The sequence below is a fragment of the Ixodes scapularis genome, unplaced genomic scaffold (assembly GCF_016920785.2).
Source record: "Ixodes scapularis isolate PalLabHiFi unplaced genomic scaffold, ASM1692078v2 PGA_scaffold6__148_contigs__length_123643588, whole genome shotgun sequence".
In the NCBI taxonomy this organism is placed as follows: Eukaryota; Metazoa; Arthropoda; class Arachnida; order Ixodida; family Ixodidae; genus Ixodes; species Ixodes scapularis.
This window is the reverse complement of record NW_024609881.1, coordinates 26,676,933-26,700,178: the sequence shown is the minus strand read 5'-3', so window position 1 is coordinate 26,700,178 and position 23,246 is coordinate 26,676,933. Positions and strand designations below refer to the sequence as shown.

At 51.4% G+C, this 23,246-nt stretch overlaps 1 protein-coding gene across 2 annotated transcripts in view; it reads left to right on the top strand.

Moving 5' to 3' along the window:
• Positions 1 to 23,246, top strand: part of LOC8040743 (RING finger protein unkempt homolog) — a 48,009-nt gene that overhangs the window by 4,639 nt on the left and 20,124 nt on the right. Inside the window, exons 3-9 of one of the 2 annotated variants that reach the window (XM_029967342.3) lie at positions 3,504 to 3,799; positions 5,422 to 5,675; positions 6,285 to 6,369; positions 6,436 to 6,530; positions 9,687 to 9,767; positions 10,063 to 10,206; positions 15,550 to 15,844. In XM_029967342.3, the coding sequence (XP_029823202.1) occupies positions 3,504 to 3,799; positions 5,422 to 5,675; positions 6,285 to 6,369; positions 6,436 to 6,530; positions 9,687 to 9,767; positions 10,063 to 10,206; positions 15,550 to 15,844 (1,250 nt within the window). The remainder of the gene's footprint in view (positions 1 to 3,503; positions 3,800 to 5,421; positions 5,676 to 6,284; positions 6,370 to 6,435; positions 6,531 to 9,686; positions 9,768 to 10,062; positions 10,207 to 15,549; positions 15,845 to 23,246) is intronic. The other variant, XM_029967343.3, reaches the window with a different exon arrangement.

Genomic DNA, 23,246 nt, shown 5'->3' with positions numbered 1-23,246 from the left:
AATGTGGCAGAAAAGGGAGTTTAACGGGTTGACCGAGTGCACAGAGCCAAAGACGCTTAATTCTACAGGAGATGCCATCGGTGCAACGACTCGTCGCCGCTTTCTATTAGCCGCTCATTCGGAGTGGGTTTTAAATTCTGATATCACCGTCTGACTGCCAGACTCCCAGCAGTACTGGCTAGATTGCTCTTAGCCCCCTCGTCGACGCTAGCGCCATGCGAGGTCGCATACCAAGCTCTCCCATCGCTCTATAAAGAATTTCTGTGATTGGTAGCGTTTTGACGCCCTGCGTTTCTTTGGCTGTCGGGGACTTTAGTTGCGGCAGTGCAGGCCTCCGTGGTACAGGCTGTTACCTGTGCAGTGCCGCGGCTCACCAATGAAACTACTATTACTAAACTACTACTGACTAGTCTCATTACCACCATTATTCGCAACTCCAGCCCGCCGCTCGCCGACTTGCGGACGAGCGGAGAACTGGAAAAACGGGGACGGCGGCGGCGGCGGCGGCGTGGAAAAGGGGTGTCGGACTTGATGCGTGAAGCTGTTTTAATGAAAAAAGTGAGCGCGTTAAAACAGGAATTTTTGTGCTCCGCCTCGCAACAGCGTGGCACGAAGGACCGGGATGTCTAATTTCATTAGGAACTTTTCGTATATCGTATACGCTGCGGATTTCCGGTCGTTTGTATGACCACCAGCTCGATCTGTGCTCAATGTGACGCAAACGCTCCCGCTAATAATGTAGAGCTCTAGCGTACGGTCTACGAAAAGTCTATTCTTTGCTCAAAGTAGGAGAAAACTGGTCGCGCAGCGATATGTCGAGCAATACACGTCGGGGATGGGTTTGCGTTTTGAAGGCTGTAGGAACATGACTATTTATTCCAAGCACTTTTAAAAAATAGAATGCGCATACTTGGTTTCAGGTAATTACAAACTAAATAAAGAAATGCCCGAAGCATTTTATGCGCGTCTGTGTTAGCCAGCCGTTCGTGTCGAAAGCCTAGAACGGTCAGTTTTGGCGAGAGGGGCCGCAACGTTCTAAATAACATGGTAAAAAAAAAAAAAAAAAAGGGTATATTAAAATATTGCAAACGAATAAATTTTCGCGAGGACCTAAATTTCGCGAATCGCCTACAATTCGCGAAAAATACGTCCCGCGAACGATTCGGGCAATATGTGAACGCTACGGGAGCTACACTCGATTCGCGAAAATTAGAACCCGCGAATTATTTCAAATTTTCAGCTTTGGCCCGACTCGCGTAAATTTGAGCCTGCGAACATTAAGTCGTTTGCAGTATGCATTTTTGGTACAGCAATAGATAAACCCCCTAAACCCCTAAACACGCCTATTATGGTAATAGGCAATATTAGCATAGCGTTACCGCAGGCTACCGTTGGCTACAGTGAGCACGGCAACGCTCCTGGCACGCGCTGAAAATCGTGCTTCAAAGGCGCAGCGCGAGCCTCCGGCTGTAATGCTACACCGCAGGGTAGCCTGCGGTAACTAACTTGCTATCAATAGCCATAGAGCCGTTTGATCACGTGTTGCAAAACACTAAAACCGATAGGGTGAGCAGCAGGTTGCAAGCCCCTGACACGAAGACGTCAATACTGTGAACGCTGCTCTTCCGGAGCTTGATGGTTACCTTGCGCAGCTCCCTTTTTAAAGCACTAACGGCCTGGCGAAGCGCAAATGCGATATATTCATCACCTTCGAAAATATTTTGCCACAAACAGTGACTTGGCCAATGCCTAAAACGCGCTCGTTCACCACAAAGCTTCGCAAGTTGAGGTTTCTGCAACTTTTAAATATCAGGATACTCGTTTACCTAACGTGCATCGGCATCTCCGTCACCTGTAATATGATCCCTCCCTAACCGCGTCGCATTTGTAGACAAATAAATCATTTTTAGCGCGCTGAACAGCGTCAGTGAGCAGGCGCACGGGATATCCTGGAGAATCTATCCCCATCTCTTCCGCCATCTTGGAACTACTGCCCCGCCACCTGTAGGGCGTTGGAGTTGCGAATAGCCTTTTCCAAGTTAATTGCGGGGAAGCCCCTCTCCCGAAGCTCTGTTTCGACGTGATTGATGGTTCGCCCCACCAACATTCACTCCGCTGATGTGGAGAGAGTGGAGGGCCTTGGGTGAATGAAGGTTTCCCTGCTATTACCTGTAACAGACTATAGTAGAGCGAAAGTTGGATGTTATTTGTGCCACCAGATAGAGCTGAAATTGGGAAAACCGATAACCGTTTGAATGGCGGGTTTTTCTTCCCCCGCACGCTAAACGCAAATATTGGCCACACTGTAGAGCGCTTTTTGAAGAATAGTTATTTATCAGACGCGCATAGTTCTACGGGCAAGAAGTCTGCATGGCCCAAAGCTAGGACAATTTTTCTAGTGTCATACTTACCGAGGCAGGGCACTGCACGGTGGTACCTCAAGCTCTCACACCGAGGTCGTTCTCAAGCAGCGTTACTATGCCTTTTCTTATTTTTTTTATTCGAGACTAATTTTCTTCTTTATGCAGTCGTCGAATACAGCGTTTATTAGTAATTCTTAGATCTCTGTGTTCGCCATGAAGCGCGAGGTTGAATGACGTAGATTCGCCGTCCCGTAGTGATGAAGAAGCATATTGAAGCAAAAGTCTCCTAAAGAAACGTTTTCACACGCCGTCAACAAGTGACACTGCCAGACGAAACATTGTTTTTGTCGCTTGCTCATACACGGTGCCAGACATAACAAAATTGATGGCCTAGTTGGGAGCAGCAGAGAGCAAACCAAAGCTTAAACCAGGTGGGAGCTCACCAGAGAATTTGCGACTCCAGCTAAGCGGACAGCACCTAGCGGGAAAATGGTGAACTGGCCGGAACGGCTCCTTTCGCAGTTCCTGCTCGTCTCGTCCGGCTTTGGCGATTGCACGTCGGCGGCGGCTGGTGCAACAGCCGCCAATGTAAAGTGAGGGAAGTTGCGTTGGTTGTGGCTGAAGCAAATTAAAAGGCAGCAACAGCACGGCCGCGGGGAAAACCATGACTCGTAATGGCCGAAGGAATTAGGTGCGACTTGCGTCGCTTCTGTCTTGTGCGGGGCAAACAGCCGTCCTAGCAACCGTCGTTGCTGTCATATCGGTGTGCTGCCTTGGTCGCTCAGAACGCAACCGTGCGAAACAGTACATGGAAGTTTGCCGACGATTAGTCGGCACGATAAAAGGACGGCAGGTAGGTAGTCCTTTCGTTGCTTTCCTGAAGAAGGCCAAGCCTCTGGAAGCTCGCTTACGCAAACACATAGACGCAGGTTTAGAACGTAGAGAATGAGAATCGCGGCAAGCCATTTTCAGTCTAATGTTTACCTGCCGAAAGCCAGGCGTTGCACATCTAACCACCACGTGTACGACACAACCTGATTATGACCACCACATATGCCCGAGAGTGGCGATGCAGATGCAGACGAGTTTGGCGGGCTTCGGCATGATTTAACGGCAGTGCCGCCCCCTCTGCATGTGCAGGTGCCGCTTTTTACACCGGACGGCGGGAGACACGGAGCGGCGCTACCACCTGCGTTACTACAAGACGGGCATCTGTGTGTACGACACGGACGCGAGGGGCAACTGCGTGAAGAACGGCCCCCACTGCGCCTTTGCCCACGGCCTGCACGACCTGCGCTCACCGGTGTATGACGCCAAGGAGCAGCAGGCGTGCCTGTCCGGGGACGCCCCCACAGCCAGCGGGCCCGAGGAGAACGGGGGCCCCAACAGCCTGGACAAGGAGCGCAACGCCCTCAATGAGGACCCCCACTGGCAGGGTGAGAAGGGGCGACCCCGGTTCAGCTTGGGGCAGACGGTGTGGGGCGATCCGCTTGTCGGCTCTGTTTTCGGGAAAGGGGAAAAGCGTTGGATGTAAGCAAACGCCTTCTAGGTGGCTCTTAGGCGCAGACCGCATTGCGCGTTTTTCTACTCGCAAAAACGCGACGCGCTATGAACGCTGACGCGGGGGCACTCGCATGCAGACAAAGCCAAGCACTGCTGGCCGCGCGTTATCAGAGTTGCCAGATATCAGAATTCCCAACACACATTGTAAATGTTGACGCAAATAGTACAAAATGAGAATTAAATTAACGAATAAGTAAATAAAACTGGTTTGTGTGTCAAAAGAAACACATTTTCAATTTTTATATGGAAAATAAAAATGCTTTTGAACACATTGAAATGTGCTGAATAAGAAAGCAGCGTACTGTCCAGGATTGCGTGATAGTTTGACCGACCCTCATTGCGTGAGAGCTGGTTCGATGCCTCGGCGCGCACATCTTGTTCTGGGCCGGCTAGAAACCAACGCTTCCGCGAAAATGCACGCTCGCGCACGAGGAAATGCCTCCACAGCGATGCCTCCACAGTCGCTGGAGAAAGGCTGTTTTCCATTGACGCTTTTTTTTCCACAGATGTACAAACTTTATGTTCACCAAAAAGCTGCAGTAGAATCCCTTTCTACCGTGGGCAATCTGCATCCGATGTTCCATCAGTTTTGCCGCTTCTGTCTTTGGGGCAGCTGATAGCGTGGCCAGTGCTACCGTGCGGATGCACTGCAACAAGGGCGCCAGACGTTCTAGGGAGCTTGTCAAGTGACTTTGATCTAGTAATGTTGAGGTAACCTAGATATCAGATATCAGACTTCCAGTGGCGGAAAGGGGGCAATCCCAGATCCTTCTGGAAGGGGCCCTTGGTCGCACTGCTAACGAATCCCTGTTGGCAGGGTCAGGGCAGCCCTTTTTCGCTCTGGGATGGACCAGCGCCTTCCAGGCCGCGTTCCAGAACTTGCTTGGATCTCATTCTGGAGTAAAGCTTCCATATATTACCATTCTGAAACCTAGTGATCTCCATCGTCACTCTACCTGCGTTATCACACGATAGTCCTCGTGGGAGTATCTCGGCCCTCAACGAGTACCTCCAATGGCAGGGATGTCCTTTAAGTTTCGGGGCTTGCAGCGCGTGTTGGCCCATCCTAGGACTGCCCCTTTTTCTGCCATGGAGTTAATATAATAATGTAGAAGGAAAGGTCCGATATTTCGGCTGCTTCACAGCGGTGGGGCATAGACGCTGATTTCAATGCCTACGTGGCTGGCGACGCTTTAAGACTTACAAAGAAGTGGCAAAACACCACTTGTAAGATCGGTACCTAGTCGTTTCCTAGCTATATTTTGCACGAAAGCACCGGCGTCGCCGGGCACTATACAAAAAGAAACAAAGTCGACAAGCGCTCGAACAACTCGACTCGTTGTGGCAAAAGGAGCACGCCTAAACTTTCGTCTGGTAACCTCTTCCTCTTCTTTTACGTTGCTCTCTTTTTCATTCATTCTATCGGGACCGCCGACATCAGAGCTTTCGATTTGCCGCGTTCTGCTCTCCTCTTTACCTCCCCCGTCCTTTGCAGACACCAAGTACGTGCTGACCAACTACAAGACGGAGCCGTGCAAGCGGCCCCCGCGACTGTGCCGGCAGGGCTACGCCTGCCCCCAGTACCACAACAGCCGGGACAAGCGGCGGTCGCCCAAGCGCCACAAGTACCGCTCGACGCCCTGCCCCAACGTGAAGCAGGGTGACGAGTGGGGGGACCCCGCCAACTGCGACAACGGCGACAACTGCTCCTACTGCCACACCCGCACTGAGCAGCAGTTCCACCCAGAGGTGCGCCTCCCCTTTCTTTCTCGGCGCGGGACACAACGCTTCCTACAAAGCCGAGACGCTCCTCGGATTGACCGCCCAAACGTCTTGTGTGCAGAACGCGTTATGGTCGGTGACGGGCTTGGAGGCGGTAGAAGTATGGTGCCGGTAACGCGTCTCCGACTGGTGTGTTTAGCATCCTATTCCGCCCATGCATCTAAAAGGGTCTCGAAGGGGTAACAAATGTCACAAAAGCCGGATTGTCACATCGTCAAATGTTGCGTTCCTGACGGTTTGTGCTAGAAGTCCGGCTAGAAAGAGTAGCGAAGAACATGACACTTCTTTGATGTCGTCTGGCAGAAATCGAGGTGTCACTTTTTGAGACTCAGTAAACATACCAGTCTGAGGTGCATTCTAGGCACTGAAGTAGAAGCTCTGCCTCCAACACGCGCCCTTTGCCTTTTGTCGGACTTTGACCGTGCGTGCGCCAAAGAGCCGAGGTCTCTGCAGCCTTGGCCACAGTCTTAAAACTTAACGGGGAATAGAGTATGGTGGAGGGCGGTTCTTTGTCTCGTTGGGGCCCATGCCCGGCTGGGGAATGTGCTCCGACCTGTGCCCGTCGTCTCTGCGCAGATCTACAAGTCGACCAAGTGCAACGACATGCAGCAGGCCAACTACTGCCCCCGGGGCCCCTTCTGCGCCTTTGCCCACGTGGAGAGTGAGTGCCCGGTGGGCGTGCCCCTCCTTGTGCGGCATCCCCACGCTCCTTCCTCTTTCTCCGCAGAGGAGATCTCGGCCGTGAGGGACATGGGGCCGGACTACTCCACCAACCTGGCGGCCATCTTGTCCAGCGCGCTGCCCTCTTCGAGCAATCACCAGGTGAGCGAAGCCCCGCGGACTGTCCGAGGGAAGGCTCGGCGGCGGCGTTGACGCACGTTTGTTGGCTGTCGTTTCCAGTGGGTACGGCGACGCGATGCGGAAAGCCGCAGTTATTTCTGAGCCTAGGTTTAGGCCCGGAACGTGTTGTGACTTGTGTAGTGCCACGTTGATAGTTTAGCCCCACGTTGCAATATGAAAAGCTAAGTCTATATTGCGAGCTAAAACAAAATTTTTTTGTGTAGGGCTCGTCAAAATATTAGTTGCTGGATAAAATCGGCCATCCTCGTTTCATCTCATTTCAATCTTTTTATGGCGATAGTTTTTATAGGCTCTTCTCTTACATGAAAATGACGTCCGTTGTAGTTGTTGGTGTAATAGGGCGTAGGGCATCTGTCGTGATATTTCCGACTGCTTGAAAAAAGATTGCTTCTGCTATTGAAAATCAAACCTGGGTCCGCTGCGTGTGAAGCTGTTGCTTTACTACGGAGCTACGCCACAGCATTGGCAGTCTGCTTTATTATACAGTTTCTGTGGAACAAACGTGACTGAGTCTCGAGTAGTGCCTGCTAGATGGCCATAGTTGCTGCGACGTCGCGATAGAAAATTCTACGTCGTTCTATGATCAATTCCAATTTTCATCGGAGTTACCGGCTGAAATCAAAAGGGCATCGGCTAGGTGGTGCGAGCTGCCCTCAAATTAAAAAGGTTCAGCAGTATCCCTTCATCCAGTACGACCTAAAAGAAAATCCTGCGCATTACGTCATCATTAGGAGATTCCTGACCAGTTCCAAGCGGCAGACGCTGGTGTTTTGGCATCGCTGCATGCTAGCGTTGCTCTTGTTGCGAGATGCCAAAAGAGGTGCTGGCGGCGACACAGACGCGTTTCACTGTTCGTTGCAGGGATAGCTGCGACGTGTATGCTCGTGAGAACTTGCAACGTGTCGCAGTTGTCGCTGTGACTACTGTTGAGTATCATGGGATTGCTCATTTGTTTTATTCGTGTTCCGCCCATTGAAAATCCCCGCGAAAGAGCCCATGTACGCACCTTACGTCGCCACCCTGCCTTCTCCGTCTGCGCAATAAGGTCTGTCGACTACGGTCGGCGTCACTGTGGCAGTGATGCATATTCTCTATGGAGGAATGCACGAACGCAGCGTTGGAAGCTAGCGACGGCAGACACCATCTTCCTGATGTTTTGCCAATGTGAATGCAACAATACAAGCCAAAGTTGGACGCGCCGCTCTGAAGGTCGATGTTGAGGGCGGAAAGCGGTCACCTGGCGAATTCGTGACTCTTCTGGTGCACTCTTGGGCTTCAGATTAATATGAAGGTTCCCCGAGGAAAGTGAGGGCTGACTGCTTGCTGCGCAGTCTGCGTGGAGGCCAAGCTAGCATGACGCGTTAATAGCAGATGGCATTCGCAAGATGGCGCGGCAGTAGCTGGCTTCAGATGTCTTGTTTGCGTGTGCGTCTATTGACGTTTGATGACCAGAGCAAACAAACATTACTCAAAAGGAGACGGTGGTGCGACGTGATCAGGTGGTACTCGGGCTCTTTCGCCGTGCTTTTCAGTGGGGTGGAACGTGAACAAAACACATTAGAATTAAGGACTCGACGGAGATGGCCAATTTTCCCCAGCGCCTAATATTTTAAGGAGTCCTACACGGAAAGCTTGTTTTTCTGGCCATCCAACAACTGTTTCTTTGCCCGTGCAACACGAGGTCAAAGTATCAAACTGCTGGGGCGTCTACTGCAACCTCGAATGTGGGGCCTCGATTTCTACGATTTCTGCCCAACGACGTTGCAGTCCTGGCGGCAACAGAGCGGCAGAGGTGGATGCAGCAGACGCCTCTTCCGCTCCGGGTCGCTCTCCGGCGCTGCACTCCGTGGAAGCTTTGGGAACCGTAAGTTGGGACGCCGCAACGACAGCAACCCTTGCGTTCGCTCTTACCTTTTGCCGGAACTTGCGATCACCGCCAGCAGGGCAATGTCCGACGGCACAACATGCCGAGTCCCTCAACATAATTTGTCGCCTCTTCAGAACCGCTTCCGGTGCAAGGGCGGTATAGGATGCTAAGCATGCCAGTCGGAGATGCGTTTAGCTGGTGTGTTCAGCATACTATTCTGTCCATGCGTCGAAAGGGGTCACAAAGTGGCTACGAATGACGTCGCAGAAGCCGGAGTGTCACGCTGTCGGATGCAGCGATCCCGGTGTTTGGTCAGAGAAGTTCTGGCAAAAAGAGCGAGCAAACGCTAGTGTCGCTGTCGTCGCGACGTCCCAACGGCTGGCTGCCGGAGTTTCCATGGGCCGTCGAGCCAAACGGCGACCTGCAGCTGGACAAGTGTCTGCCACACCCACCATTGCTGCTCTGATGCCGCCAAAAATGCAGCATCAGAAATGTTGCGGCTGAAATTGCGGCATCAGAAAAATGCGACTGAAATTGAAGGACTAGCTTTTGTGGACACGATAAACACACCTGGTGGAGACGCATTCCACGCGACGCTCGAACGTGTCCCGTTTAGGTGTCGCACGCTTCCAATAGGAACGATCGAAAATGTAACTTTTCGAATTTTAGACACGGTGACAGGAAGCTTGGGTCACATTGTTCTGCTGCGTTGTGGACTGCTTTTACATTTCTGGAGGATGGAAAAGCATTTCCTGGTATTTGTAATAAAGCTTCAAATAACCGGTAACAAGGACTCTAGGCAACGAGATGGCTGAAGTGTTGTCTTTCTGTTCGTGTCCTTAGCATGTGGCATCGATGGTGACTATGCGGTGGTCACGCGACGTCATTGACATTTTAGAGGGTTCATTGCGACGTCATCGCGGAAAAGTCACCATGGTGTCGCGGTGTCTGCATGATGTCGTCATGCGACACCATGCGACATCGTTGTGTCAGGTGTTGTGCGGCTCCGTTGGGCAACACCATGACACGTCTTTGTGACATCAGATCGTGTGACACTGATTTCGCTTGACGCTGCGACGTTGGGTGACACCGTGACCTCTCGGAGGGTCTTTAAATGCTTTCTGCGTCTCTTTGAGATATACGAAAAGAGATGGACAGTTCTTAGTTACTCTAGGAGACCTCCGTATCTGCCGCACTTCGTTGACGGAGCGAGTTGCTGTGCGATGGCGTGACAACTCCCTCGCTCGCAGCAGGGTGGCACAGGCTCCCCGGCCTGCAAGGGGGACAACCCGTTCTCGGATGCCCACCACCACATGGCAGAACCCCACCCGGTAAGTAGTGGGACCCTGGAGAAGCTTTCCCCATCCCTGTGAGCCACCCCTACCTAGAAGACGAGGCCTTGAAACGTCGTCACTTTTAAACCACTCGGCACCGCCGCCGGCCCGTCCCGCAATGTGCGCGACGCTAACGGACAGTGAAGCCGAGACGAATGCGTCTGCAACTTTGCAACGACTCTCGGGTCTGGGATCTGCTGACGACGACGCAGTACGCAGGCCTCGTCTTGTTGGCGGCGGCGGCGGCTGAGCCCGCCGGGCGATCTCCGAGCAATGTCTGTCGTCCCCGCAGGTGTGGTACGGCGTGGGCGACTGCGGTGGCCCCCTGCCCACCCCGATCGGGCGTCCCCGGTCCTACAGCTCGTCGACCAACCAGTCGTCAGAGTCCCTGCCGCTGCACCAGAAGGCCCCCGGGTCGGAAAGAGAAGACCGCGAGGTGGGTGGCCCCCAGAGGCTGACCGGCCTGTCCTTCACAGCGGTGTGGTGCCAGGGACGCATCTCCCGCCGGTGTAGTTAACGCGTCCGAAAAAGCGATCCCCTCTATTTTCACTCTACGACATTGTAGAGGTGTTGTGCCGTCGCTGGTGGCTCACGTGGCAGACGCCCATTCCGCCGCAGTTCGCTCTCCACGCGGCAGCTTCTGCGACCGGGGGTTGGGGCCCTCCGACGACGGTAACGCTCTCATTTGGTCGTACTTTTTGCCAAGACCTTTGTTACGGCCGAGATCGCCACAACGGACGGTGCGATGCTCCAGCTTTTTGCGGCATCGGTTGCCATTTTAAGACCGCTTTCGATGCACGGGTGGGACGGGTTACCGAACACGCCAGTCGGAGATGTGCTCCCGGTACCGTTCGGGAGTGAGGGATTTTAATCTCGTCCTCTGTTTCGTATTTCAACTTCGTTTACAAAGACGTTGACGTCGACAACAATGCCCACGGCGTGGTGAAGGGACGACTGCAACAAAATTAGCGGAAGCAACATTGTATCAATGCTAACGATGTTAATCCCTTTTAGATGGGCATCGCGAATTCGCGACGTACCGGTGATGAGCATTCTATGAAAAGTTGCCTCCGCCTAATGGGCCAATGCAGGCAGTCGAGAAATCTCGATGTACGCCCCCCTGTGCCGCAGGTGCCTTGCTCCATCTTTTTGTGGCATAGCACACTCGTGCTCCAGAATCGACTTTCACTGGCAGACGGCATTGTTGAGGACATGATCTCATTTTCGGTCGCCACATCAATAAAACCTCAAATACCTAAGATTTTTTTAAAATTTTTTTATAAGATGTTTGTAGTCTTAACCGTTAACCATTCCTTATTTTTGGCAATTTTTGACCTTAAACTACTTTCTTAATTTATCGTGCGTGAGGCCAGGGCTGTATGTGTCTTCAAAATTGGTTGCCATTAAAAAGAAAAATGTGTAGAGTAAAAAATTGCAGTGGCTTATCTTGGCTATGCCAGGATATAGACCTTTTTTGCAAGGGCACTGCCATCTTGAATTGTCGTCACTTCCAGTATGGGCGAAAACAATGTTTTGCCGTCGCTACGCCAATAGAAGGCATTTAGGACATAAACGTAACCGTCACACATTCTCGTTCTGCTTCCCCTTAATTTTTTTACTATTGGCAGGTTGAAACGTTTTGATATTTTTTCGTCGCCCTTACCGGATATGCCTACTTGGCGGTCGGGGGCGAGAGTAAGTGGAAAAGGTCGATACGTAGCGTGAGCTTAGGTTCAGCTGGTTATTCTTACTTTCCTGGTTGTCTAGGAGTAGCTTGATTATCATGCTTACAACTGCTTCAATGACACACGGTATACTCATTATGTGACTACTTCGGGATGTGAAGAGTTAAGCTATGCGCTGTGTTGTTATGTATCAAGCCACCAAGCTGCCGCCCAGAACAACCGGACAGTGCGAGCCATGATCCCGAGCGGGTGCATGCGCGCGGCGCGTGCATCGGGGACTGACCTAGGCGCCATACCAGTCCTGCCCGTTCCGTCACTGCTCCTCGCACACCCGCAGCACGGCTCTCCAGGAGCCACACAAAACTGCTCAACGTCGGCTAGCGTAGCTTACGCTACAAAATGTGTTGCGTGTGCTGCCGTCTCGCCAGCACCGAATCAAGCTCTGAAAGAGCCCATGTCGTCCAAAGAGCGCACGGACGAGCTACACTAGTCCTAAGTGGTTTGGGACGGCTCTAGGTGGACGAGCCTAGGTTAAAGTACTCATGCAAAGGAAAAAGTTGTTTTTTTTAAACAGCCTGAATGGGTAAGAAAATTTGGAAAGCTATATTTACGGCGCAAAACGAATTTCTGGTTTGCGGGCGCCTGCGCAAAAGTTGCCGCTTTTTATCACGTCACTGGCCGCTACTAATCACGTGATGCTCCCGCTCTTGCTGAAGCTTCCTATGGTCTCCAAAAGTTACTTATTCATCTTCGTTTGTAGAGCGACAAAAAAATGAAGTATAATAAGTAACATTCAGAGCCCAAAGTAAGCTCCTGAAAGGGCGCAAGCATCACGTGCTAGACCTGTGCGCTGGTCAAACATCTCCACATGGTGAATGATGTTGATTGGGGGGAAGCTCTGGTGGGTGCCGATACGCTGAGCCACAGCATGCCAAGCTTTTCGTTCGTTTTCATCTATGTCGGAAAGAGAATGTGGGGTATGGAACGTGGTTATATACGCATTTGAGCATTTGACCGCAGCACCCTCTCGTCTATAAATGTCAAGCCAATACGTGCAAAGTTTAATACGATTATATACGCATTTGACCGCAGTGCCCTCTCCTGTATAGATGTTGAGTGGCTGCATGCAACGTTTCATCCATGACATCCCCAGCTCTCGAGTTACTACACATCTCAGAGCCCCCTACTTGTCCCGCAGTCGTGGCCGAGTGGTTAAGGCGATGGACTAGAAATCCATTGGGGTCTCCCCGCACAGGTTAGAATCCTGTCGACTGCGCAAACATTTTTTTCTTTTTTTAAGAAGACACCTGGGATGGCAATCAATGTCAGCACGGACGCCGGACAAGGCTAGACCCTAAAGAGCTTCGCCCCTAAAATTGACGGCGGTGGTGCGACTGAGTGTTCCCTTCTGGTGACGGCGGGGTGAAGAAAAGCGTTGAACCAGTGGCGCAACATGCTTAGGGTGCGGCGGTGGAGTGGCTTTGTGGCGGCGCACAGGTCTATCACGTAGGCAGCGGCGGCTTTCGCAGGTGCCAACTACAAATTCGTTTTGCGCCGTCTTGGCTTGAAATGAAGAAATGACTGGGGCCCCCCAGAAAACATCTTGACGAAGATGTCCGCACAGACAGTACGGGACTTGCCAGTGGTGAACGGTGCAAGACAGTGGTGCAATAAATTGGGTTAGAAAGGACACTCTGTCATATTGTGCTTCAAACTTAGCGTTCATTTTTTCTCAAGCAAGCTTTGGAGCCATTCTCATGAGCCCCCCCCGACATGAAACTCGAGCCTAGATGCTTTCAGCACTCTACTACCGTATTTACACGAATGTAGGTCGACCCTTTTTTCGAATTTCGAAAATCTGAAGTGGGGGGGTCGATTAAGAATCGAAACAAAGCATGCCGCTGCCGATAAGGGCGAAACAAATGATATAAGGTCCGCCCCGACGTGCTTTTAATTTTCTGTTCACTGTAGTCGTAGCATTCGGCTATTCCGTGCGCTATTTGTATAGTTTATTTGTATTTGTCGCACGGTCATTACGTGGCGTGGCGCGTTATGACTGCGCTCTGCAAGCAGAGCAACGAGCGGCGCTCACGGGAGTGTCGATACTTGATGGAAGAGCCGATAACCGCCGACCACCCCCCCCGACACTTGGAAGAACAGCCCAGCGGCCCAGTTTTGGCTTTTTGGGCTATTTCGAGCTGTTCTCTTCCAACCCAGTCCAAGCAACTGCCAACTGCTGTTTGTCGCGCTTTCTCTTTGCTTTTCCCCTAAGTCATCATGAGTGCTCCGAGTGGCTTTCAGCGCTCGTTCCCAGCAACATTCAAAAGGACTGTTATTGTTTATGCCGAAGAAACCAACAACTCCGCAGCAGGCCGCAAGTTTGATGTTTCGGAACGGATTTGGGATGCTTTCCGAAGTTGGAGGCCAAGCTCGCTGTATATGTCTCAGAAGTATGTGATCACTCCCTGCCAGTGACGTGCGACGGGGTTACTGAACGAGCGCGGATCATCGCTTCGGAAGCTGGAATACCCAGGACGCAAGTCAAGGCCAGCAGGTCTTGGGCTTCCAAGTTCATGAAGAGGGCTGGATTCTCTCTCCATCGGCGGACTAGCCCATGCCAAAAGCTGCCTGCTGCATACGAGGAGGAAGTGCTCTTCTTTCATAGGTACTTCCTCAAGCTCCGCGACTCGTGACAATACTTGATTGGCCAAATCAGCAATTCTGATAAAACCCCAGTCTACTTCTATATCACAAGCAACACGACGGTGAACGTGAAAGGAGCTCGGGAAGTGAAGCTCCTGTCTACCGGTAATGAGAAACTTCGGTTGACAGTGATGCCGACATGCTTGGCGGACGGTACCAAGCTCCGTCCCTATCTTGTGTTCAAGAGGAAGACAGTGCCTTTGGAGACTTTCCCTAAAGGTATGGCTGTGCGCGTCAGACGGATGACATGGTGGTGAAATGGTACCGCCTGGCGTGGTTTCTGCAACCGGGAACATCCCTTGAAGACCACATCCCCAACCTCCTGGTGTTGGACCCCTTTCAAGGCCACCTGACAGACAAGGTCAAAGCGGAGTTGCGGAAGGAGCACACGGACATGCTTGTGATCCCCGGAGGTCTGACAGGGCAGCTGCAACCCCTCGATGTCGATGTCAACAAGCCTTTTAAGGACCTGCTCCGACAGGAATACAATGAGTGGTTGGCAGCAGAAGGCTGCAAACTTAACGCCGACCAGACGGGTGAAAAGGGCCTCCCTAACGGCCGTGTGCAATTGGGTGCTCTCGGCATGGGCGGCTGTGCCACGGGAAGTTGTGATGCGGTCGTTCGCGAAGTGCGGCATTTTGTTAAATGACGACATGCACTGGCACCGGAGCAGCGACGACAAGGACGACGACACCACTAGTGAGGACGACAGTAGTACTAGTGAGGACAAGCAAACCAGTGGCTGATAATTAGTCCCGAGACTAATAAATTTTCACTGCGGAATGCGCCCACGGGTACGATTATCTTTTTTTTAAAATTTTCTTGACATGAAATATGGGGGGATGACTTACATTCGAGTCGACTTACATTGGTGTGAATATGGTAGTTTGTTTTTCATCAAATAAAAGTGAGCGTAACTTGGAGTCTTTGTTTTTGTACATTTATTTTTGAGGAACAACAAAACTATGGAGGTGGCGTAGAAAAAAATCTGTTATGCTGCGACCTGTTGTTGCCAATTTGCGACATACCCCATTTTACGAAACAGCATTCTCGTCACAATCGCTGATGTCTTGGGGTACCTTGAGGTTCTGAAACTTTTAGCTGTCACGGACCTCTTGACCCACTTGGAAGTCATTCGGGGACGCTTAGCGGATTCTGCATCAAAGGTCTCTTGCAACAACATAGCAAAACTTATTTTTTTTAGATCAATTATTGATATGATGCGGACTTCTATGAACGCTCTCTGGGAACCCATGGACCGCAGTTTAAGAACTTTCCACTTTCCAGCAAAAATTAGTTTTTTCTTTTACAAAATTCCAGAATAGTTTTGGCATTCAAAGGGTATACGCCACGGTCAAAAGTCACGGGATAAACTTCACCAATGCCCCCAGGCGAGCATCCGCCAGCAGCTGAAGGCGATTGACAACGAGCCGATGGCAGACCCCTTGGAGAAGGCGCGACTGAAGCAAGACGTGTGGCTGGTGCACGGCCTGACCCCGCCCCCCATGTGCCTGGCCCCGTCCCAGCAGGCCTTCTTCCAGCAGCAGCAGTCCACCGTGGAGAGCGTGGTGGGCAGCGCCCTGGACGACCTGAGCCTGGACGACATCAGCGTGGAGGCCGCCCTGGACCTGGAGGGGGACTCGAACCCGGTCTCCTCCTCCATCACCCAGGGCCTGGCCAGCTCAGGTGGGTGCTGGCTCTTATTGTCCCAGTTGCGTGCGACGCAGAGTGTGCGTGTTTCGTGGGTTGTAGTGGCAGTTCGATGCTAGAGCCCCAGAGCTGTGAAAGGGAGGTGCCCCGGTCAGCTGTCGGCCTCGGACGGACCGCCGAACGACTGGACACGAGCACTACGTCAGAGTTTGGCAGGGCGCTCGGAGATTGTAGCTCAAGATAGGGGCAGTGACTGCGACCGACGGGCCGTCTCGGAGTTTCAAAGATTATCCGTAAGATGGCGCCACCTGCCAAACCAAACTTCGTTGCCCGGCGGGTGTAGCCGGTGAACTGTGAGCACGGCTGCTCTGGGAGTGTAAGCAAGTTTATTTGAATGGAAATGTGCCGGCGAGAGCAGCACATTTTAAGTGAAAATAAACATAAATTAATAAATAAAATAAAAATATATAATTCATCGAAATAATAAACAAAAGCGTTCAGCCTTTCAACTCTCGTGAAGAAAAAAGACCAGCAGAGCTGTACTCGATACACTGTCGCACAGCGCGCGTTTCCACTTCTCGTCCGACACGCCGCCGATCATAGATACGTCTCCAATGAAACAGAGTCAGTCACACTTGGCGCACGTGACGACAAACGGGTTTTCTATGAACTCCCTCCGAAACCTCGCCGTCGCACCCGGGAACTGTTCAGCCGGCGTGGAGTGCTGTCGTCGCCGGCCTCGCGCTTGTGCTTTGCCTCCGTGGCACGATCATCGTCCGTGGCGTTGGCCTGCAGGCGCCCTTTACATCGCTGGTAGTGTTCTTGGCGGCGACTTTCCGGGCGAGCGAGGTTCTCTTCTTTGGCAAGGGAATCTGAAGCGCTGGACGCAGTAAAAGTCGAGGCGACAGCGGCTTTGCGGCGGCTGCGGCCCCATTCGCACTGCTGCTTACATCGCCGCTCCTTCCGCAGCCTGTCTTTCTTTCCCGAAAGGGCACGCGGCCGACCCCTCCAAACCGAAACTGATAAGAGCGTAGGAAAGAGCGCACAAAACGGACGAAGACAAAGAAACTGTGACGAGTGCTGCGCTCGTTACTGTGCTTCTTCTTCGTCGTCGTCTATTTTTCGCGCTGTTTCCTATGATGAATTTTCACCAACGCGCCCAACTATCGATTCTTCCATGATAGCTGGAAAGGTTGCCGCCATCTGTGAGGGACGGCGGTAACCAGACTGGTTGTGTGCTTGCTGCCGTCGCTTATAGATGCCAGTAGCTGTCCAGGCAGGTTTGTGTTGACATACCGGACACGATCCTGAGGAACCTAGCCCTTAATAGCTCCGCTGTAAAATGGGCCAAAATCGCTGCACTGCCACACAGATTCTCAAGAAAATGCATAGGCATTTCGCGCAATGGTTATACAGGGTGTTATTTTTTATTCGAAACAGATTTTTAAAAAAGGCGTCTTTACTGCTACGTGAATGCCGTCTTCACTATGTGTTTCTTGAGCTCGGCGGGCATTCGAGAGGTGAGCAACCGTCACAGTCTGGTGAGTCATTAACTAAAATCTGTTCATTAACTTTTTAATTATTGGTTTTATGGACCACGTTGCAATTGTAATTTTGAAGCCAGCCGTCCTGGAAGGCTATACCAACTTACACATTTAAAAAAAATGCAACTGGTTTAGAGATATCCGTCGACAATTTCTCCCCTTTCTATCATCCGATTCCGAAACTGAAAGTTCCAAGTGCGCCGGAAGCGCTGATCACGTGACGCTTGAAGAAGTGACGGTTTCGTGACGTACAAATCGTCATGATCTCGTATCTGCACTGCGGCTGTCACGGTGCGGCTCGAGGTATGCAAACTCGCGGGGGCGGTCTTTAGCGCTCTCGCTTTTAATGCGTCATTGCCCTCGGAGCTTCATTCGCGATTGTTTCTCGGTGGGGGATTCGCTTCGCCAGATAGCGTGGGCGCACAAACGCCGGCTCTGCCAGTTGTAGCGTTAAAATGGCTGCACAAATTCAGTCGAGGTATTCAGTCGCCGAGAAGGTTCAAATGGTTATGGCGTATGCTAAAATGAATGGCAACGTTCGTCTTGCCACGAGGCTGTATGCCGCCGAACACCCTGGTCGCACTGTTGCTGCCCCATCCACCGTCTTCCAGGTTGCCAAGAAGTTTCTGTCCACTGGGTCTGTGCATCGTCAAAGAAGGAAAGCAGCTGTCTTGGACGAAGATTTTAAAATCGCTGTGCTAGCCTACGTGCGAGCGTACCCCGAAATCAGCATCCGAAATGTCGTCGAAGATTCCGGAGGCAGCATCTTTTCGGCATGGAAAGTCCTGAGAAAGCACAAGCTCCATCCGTATCACATATCTTTGCATCAGGACCTCAGCGATTGTGACTTTGAGAAGCGCTTGGAGTTTAGCAATTGGGCCCTTATTAAAACGGATGAAGACCCCGATTTTCTCACTAATGTACTCTGGACTGACGAAGCACAGTTTTGCCGAAATGGCAACGTGAACGTTCACAACACTCACTACTGGTCTGATTCCAACCCTCACTGGCTTCGCCAGCATAACCATCAGGTTCGGTGGTCAGGGAATGTGTGGTGCGGCATGTTTCGTGACAGAATAGTGGGACCATTTTTTTTCGAAGGCACACTGACAGCTCAGTCATACACAGCCAACATACTTGATGGTGCTGTCAGTGACTTCATCTGCGATCTCCCGTTAAGCGAGCTTAGGAGCACGGGGTTCCAGCATGACGGAGCGCCAGCTCACTTCTCGTCGCGTGCGCGGAGCTACCTCAACGCCTGTTTTTCCCAGCAGTGGATTGGGCGCGGTGGATCTATGTTCTGGCCGCCAAGATCGCCTGACCTGACCCCGCTAGACTTTTTCCTTTGGGGTCACATCAAAAGCGAAGTCTATTCAACTGAGCCCCAAGATGTCAACGACCTGAAGAAAAGAATTGTCTCAGCATGCGCCAACATTGAACCACACGTTCTGAAGCGGGTGGTTCAATCTATGAAGAAACGGTTCATGGCATGCGTAGCAGTGGGAGGTTGCCATTTCGAACATTACTTGTAGTAAGACATTACCTTAGGGTCTAAGCACACCAGAAACTTAAATTATCAGCAATTCTGATCTCTGAAGTTATTTCGCTGAAGATAATAAATAGCAAAGACTTCTTTCTTGTAGCGTTTCATTTTCTTTCGTTAAGTTGACTGGCAGATTCAGCGTTCGTGCGCCTACGCTATTTGGCGAAGCGCCTTCCCCGCCGACAAACAATCGCGAGTGAAGCTCCGAGGGCAATGACGCATTAAAAGCGAGAGCTGTAAAGACCGCCCCCGCGAGTTTGCATACCTCGAGCCGCACCGTGACAGCCGCAGTGCAGATATGAGATCATGACGATTTGCACGTCACGAAACCGTCACTTCTACAAGCGTCACGTGATCAGCGCTTCCGGCGCACTTGGAACTTTCAGTTTCGGAATCGGATGATAGAAAGGGGAGAAATTGTCGACGGATATCTCCAAACCAGTTGCATTTTTTTTTTAAATGTGTAAGTTGGTATAGCCTTCCAGGACGGCTGGCTTCAAAATTACAATCGCAACATGGTCCATAAAACCAATAATTAAAAAGTTAATTAACAGATTTTAGTTAATGACTCACCAGACTGTGACGGTTGTTCGCCTCTCGAATGTCCGCCGAGCTCAAGAAACACATACTGAAGACGGCATTCACGTAGCAGTAAAGACGCCTTTTTTAAAAATCTGTTTCGAATAAAAAATAACACCCTGTATATAACAAAGCATAGTGAATGCAGCCTCTCTGCACTTTTCTGCGGGGTAAACATTCCTGAACCCCCTCTACCCCTTGGAGCAAGTGGATCAGGTCACTTAGCATGTGCATGGAGCACGGCGGCCGCACATGATTGCATGCTTATAGAGAGCGACGGCATGATGCAACACCCAGTAATTGGGGTGCAGCGGGGGACCACGTGGCAAGGGCATACTTGGGCTGCCAGCGGGGCACCTCAGGTGGTGTGAACGAGAAGGCAGGTCGGGGTATGTTAACACGCGCCGACGACGTCCCCCACTTTGCGGCGCCTAAATTGGCGATGGAGGACGTCGCCGGTGATATTCGGTTGCTAGGTGTTGCGTCACAACGTCGCGTACAGATATAGCTCTGCGTCTTGTCGCCAAGCCTTTCAAAATGTGCGCCCCGCTGCTTTCCCTCGACGCTTGCAGAAGGTATCTTCTAGTCAGTTTCCATAGCCAGTGGGGTTGTAGCGCTGGGGCGACGTTGCACACTTTACATACCGTGCTCCAAACCAGATCACGGTCAGTGCATGTACCAGGGCACTGATAAAAAAAGACACCCTCTTCCATCCAGAATCTGTAAAGAAGTAAAAGTGATAGCTGCAGTTCATTTGCGCAATGCGGGCAAAATGGTTTTGTCACATACCTAAGGACGTAGGTGCGAAGTGGTTAATGCGCATTGCCGTCATGGTCGGATGGGTAAAGTAAGTGGGCAAGCCAAGACACTGGATGTGCACTCAGTGTTCTTTGTAAGCTCGAGTTGGATGGTGGACATGTTGTCGGTGCGCTGACATCAGGCACTATGCCCAACTCCACTGAAACGAGACTGCGAAGCCTCTCATTTTTGCGACGGCCAAGGTTGGATGTCGAAGCCGCCGGTTACGATGAGTGGTACGATGTCGCGGCACAAAGCACTGAATTGGCGAAGCTCGAAGTCGGTGAAACGTCCGTTGCGGGTTAGCCACGTCTAAGCTGTTGCCCACGGGGGCCGCGGAAGCCAACCGTTCCCTCCGTGCTCAGTCCTGGGACTGAGTGCGGCCTTGGCACGGTGGCGCCATTAGGGAGAGTCTGCGACAGTGACAAAGCGAGCGAAGGCGCATGTTTCCTCGCTGTTGTTACGCGGTAAAGGGAGGGTATAATGTTTGCATTTGGTAGTGAGTCGAGAGGGGGATGCACAGTCTTCCCCCTTTGCGCGTCGCGGCCACGGTGTGCGCAACCAAATGGAACGCCCGACTTCTCTCTCCTTGTGCCGCGAGGGGAGATGGAAGGTTTTTTTTCCTCTCCGCCGCGACGACGGACAGCAACAAATGCTGACACCGAAATCCCCGCAGAGCGTCGCCCATAAAGCAATCGCTTTAAAAGATGGGTAATAAAAAGAATCACAAAAATCTAGCACAAACCACCCGTAGTGCGGTGTGTGCAGGACACATTTAATGTTCCTTGGTCTTTGTCAGCACGCTCGAGCCCGTATAGTTTTACACCAACAACCGTTAGCGGGAGCCTCCCGGTGAATCGCAAGGTCGTCTGTCGAGAAACTTCCCGGTGGCGTCGTCACCTATGTTGGTCGCACGATCGATTCCAGCTGCCACCATCGCTGCCGAGTTTATAGAACAAATATTTTCCATCCATTGCACCAGATCTGAAAACCACCAATCTATGGATGTCAGCAATTGTTTCCTCTAAGCCAATTGCTCTACCTATTTAGCTGTCGAAGGCGCGAATTTCGGTAAATGAAATGGGGTGCACATTATATTTCGTTCCACCTTCGACGACGCTTCATTGTCTAGGAGCCCGGAGCTGCAAAAGGCAACAAACACGTGCCCGAGGCCGGGCATTTCGAAAGAGGCGTCCTGCTGTCGTCTCCCTGTCGGGGACTGCAAGGCGTCTGCTGCAGTCAACACTCCATTGTTGCCAGCGCATGCACATGATCCTCCGACCGGACTAACTTGCCCGCTGTACGGCTAGACCTCTGAAAGTTCTTATCAGGTTTGAAGAACACAAATATAAGCCAAGGAGCGCTGAGAAGGCTCGTTTTGGACGGAGCGCGGATCAGCGGTGGGAGTGCAATCGAAAGTAGAAGCGGGAAGGACGCAAAAATCTTCGGAATCATGCTTGGGGAGAGGCGCAGAAACGACAGCTACGCCACGACGACGGCGAACTGCTCAAGCTCTGAGCCGCTGTCGCCATGACATGCGTTGCGCGACAGCGTGAGTGCACTTCGGTTTTCTTTTGTCGCCAGTCGTGTGTTTTTGCCGGCTGTCGGCAAACTCGAACGAATGAGAGGACCCATTGCAGAATGTGCAGGGCCTCATGTGGTGGAGAAAGGAAAACCTCCTTCCTGACGTCCTTGGTCGCTTGAGTGGCTGTGAAGTAGAGGAGGGGAAGTGAGCTCAGCGAGCGTCACGGCTGCCGCACTCCGTGTCGACGGCTCGAGAGGGCGCCACTAAAGCATGTTCAGGACAGGCTGTATGGAGCGGCCAGCCAAGGAGGCTCGCATTGCATTTGCTACACGATTAAACACTAATTCGGCAAGACACTTCATTGGCCACAAACGACAGCAAACACGGGGTAAAGATCAGTTCAGAATGGGAGCCACTTCGCGCTGCCATGCTGCCAAAAGGTGAAACCGCAAGCCAAAGCTGCTCGCCGAAGGCCCTGGAAACGCTCGGAACCGGTCGGATCCTCCAGTCCGTACAACCGCAGGGCCGCCGCATAGACCCGGGGCCTTTCTACGCTTGCCGCTTGTTGGTGCCTGACCTCACTACTCTTTTCTAGTATGCGCCGCCTTTTTCACCTCTTGGTGGCAGGTATGTTGACGGGTCATTTCTTGTTTCCGCACTTTCTCAACTGTTTCTTTTCTGATCTAAAATAGGGAACAAAAACAACTTTTATAAATAATTGAAACGGTTCACACCACTTCTATTTTGTATTTCGAATACAAAATAGAAGTGGTGTGACAGCGGCTCTGACCTCTTGTGAGCCCAGGACCAAAGACGTCACATATGGTGCGCTTTCAGCACCGCGGTTTGCCCCCCTAGGTAGAGGAGGTTTCTGCGTCGTCTGGTTAAAATATGATGCACTGATATTTAGTTACTCTCTCCGTGCACGCTGGCTTGCCCGAACCTCGAGGAACGTGGGAATTGCAATAAAGGTAGACGCTTAGATATGATTGCAGGGCCCCTTTAAGTTACACATAATTTTTAGTATGGTTCGCCTGCTTCCAAACAGTGGGAATGTGAAATTTATTGTAATCATTTCTGCAGAGGCACCCCAGGGCATGACGGAGCCCTTTTTATTAATATTCTTTAAGAAAAACTTGTTTAACGTAGAATTTTATATTGTTGGTCATATCCTCGTCCATCAAATTTACTCTGAGTATTATAAACTTCTAATACAATTTTCTAAAAAAAAAGAACAGAATACAAAAAAAAAAAAAAGTGCTTTCAAATTTATTTAAGTGTTTCTGTGATCTCTCTGGGAGAAGTCCCAATGCGAGCGGAAAAATACATTTTGAGAAAATGGCAGTTGGTGCTCACACACTTTCAGCATTGAGCCCGTTTCATGTGACGCGATTCAGCTTGCGATTTTAATTCTTGTGCGGCGAAGAACTTGTGGACATGGTATGCATG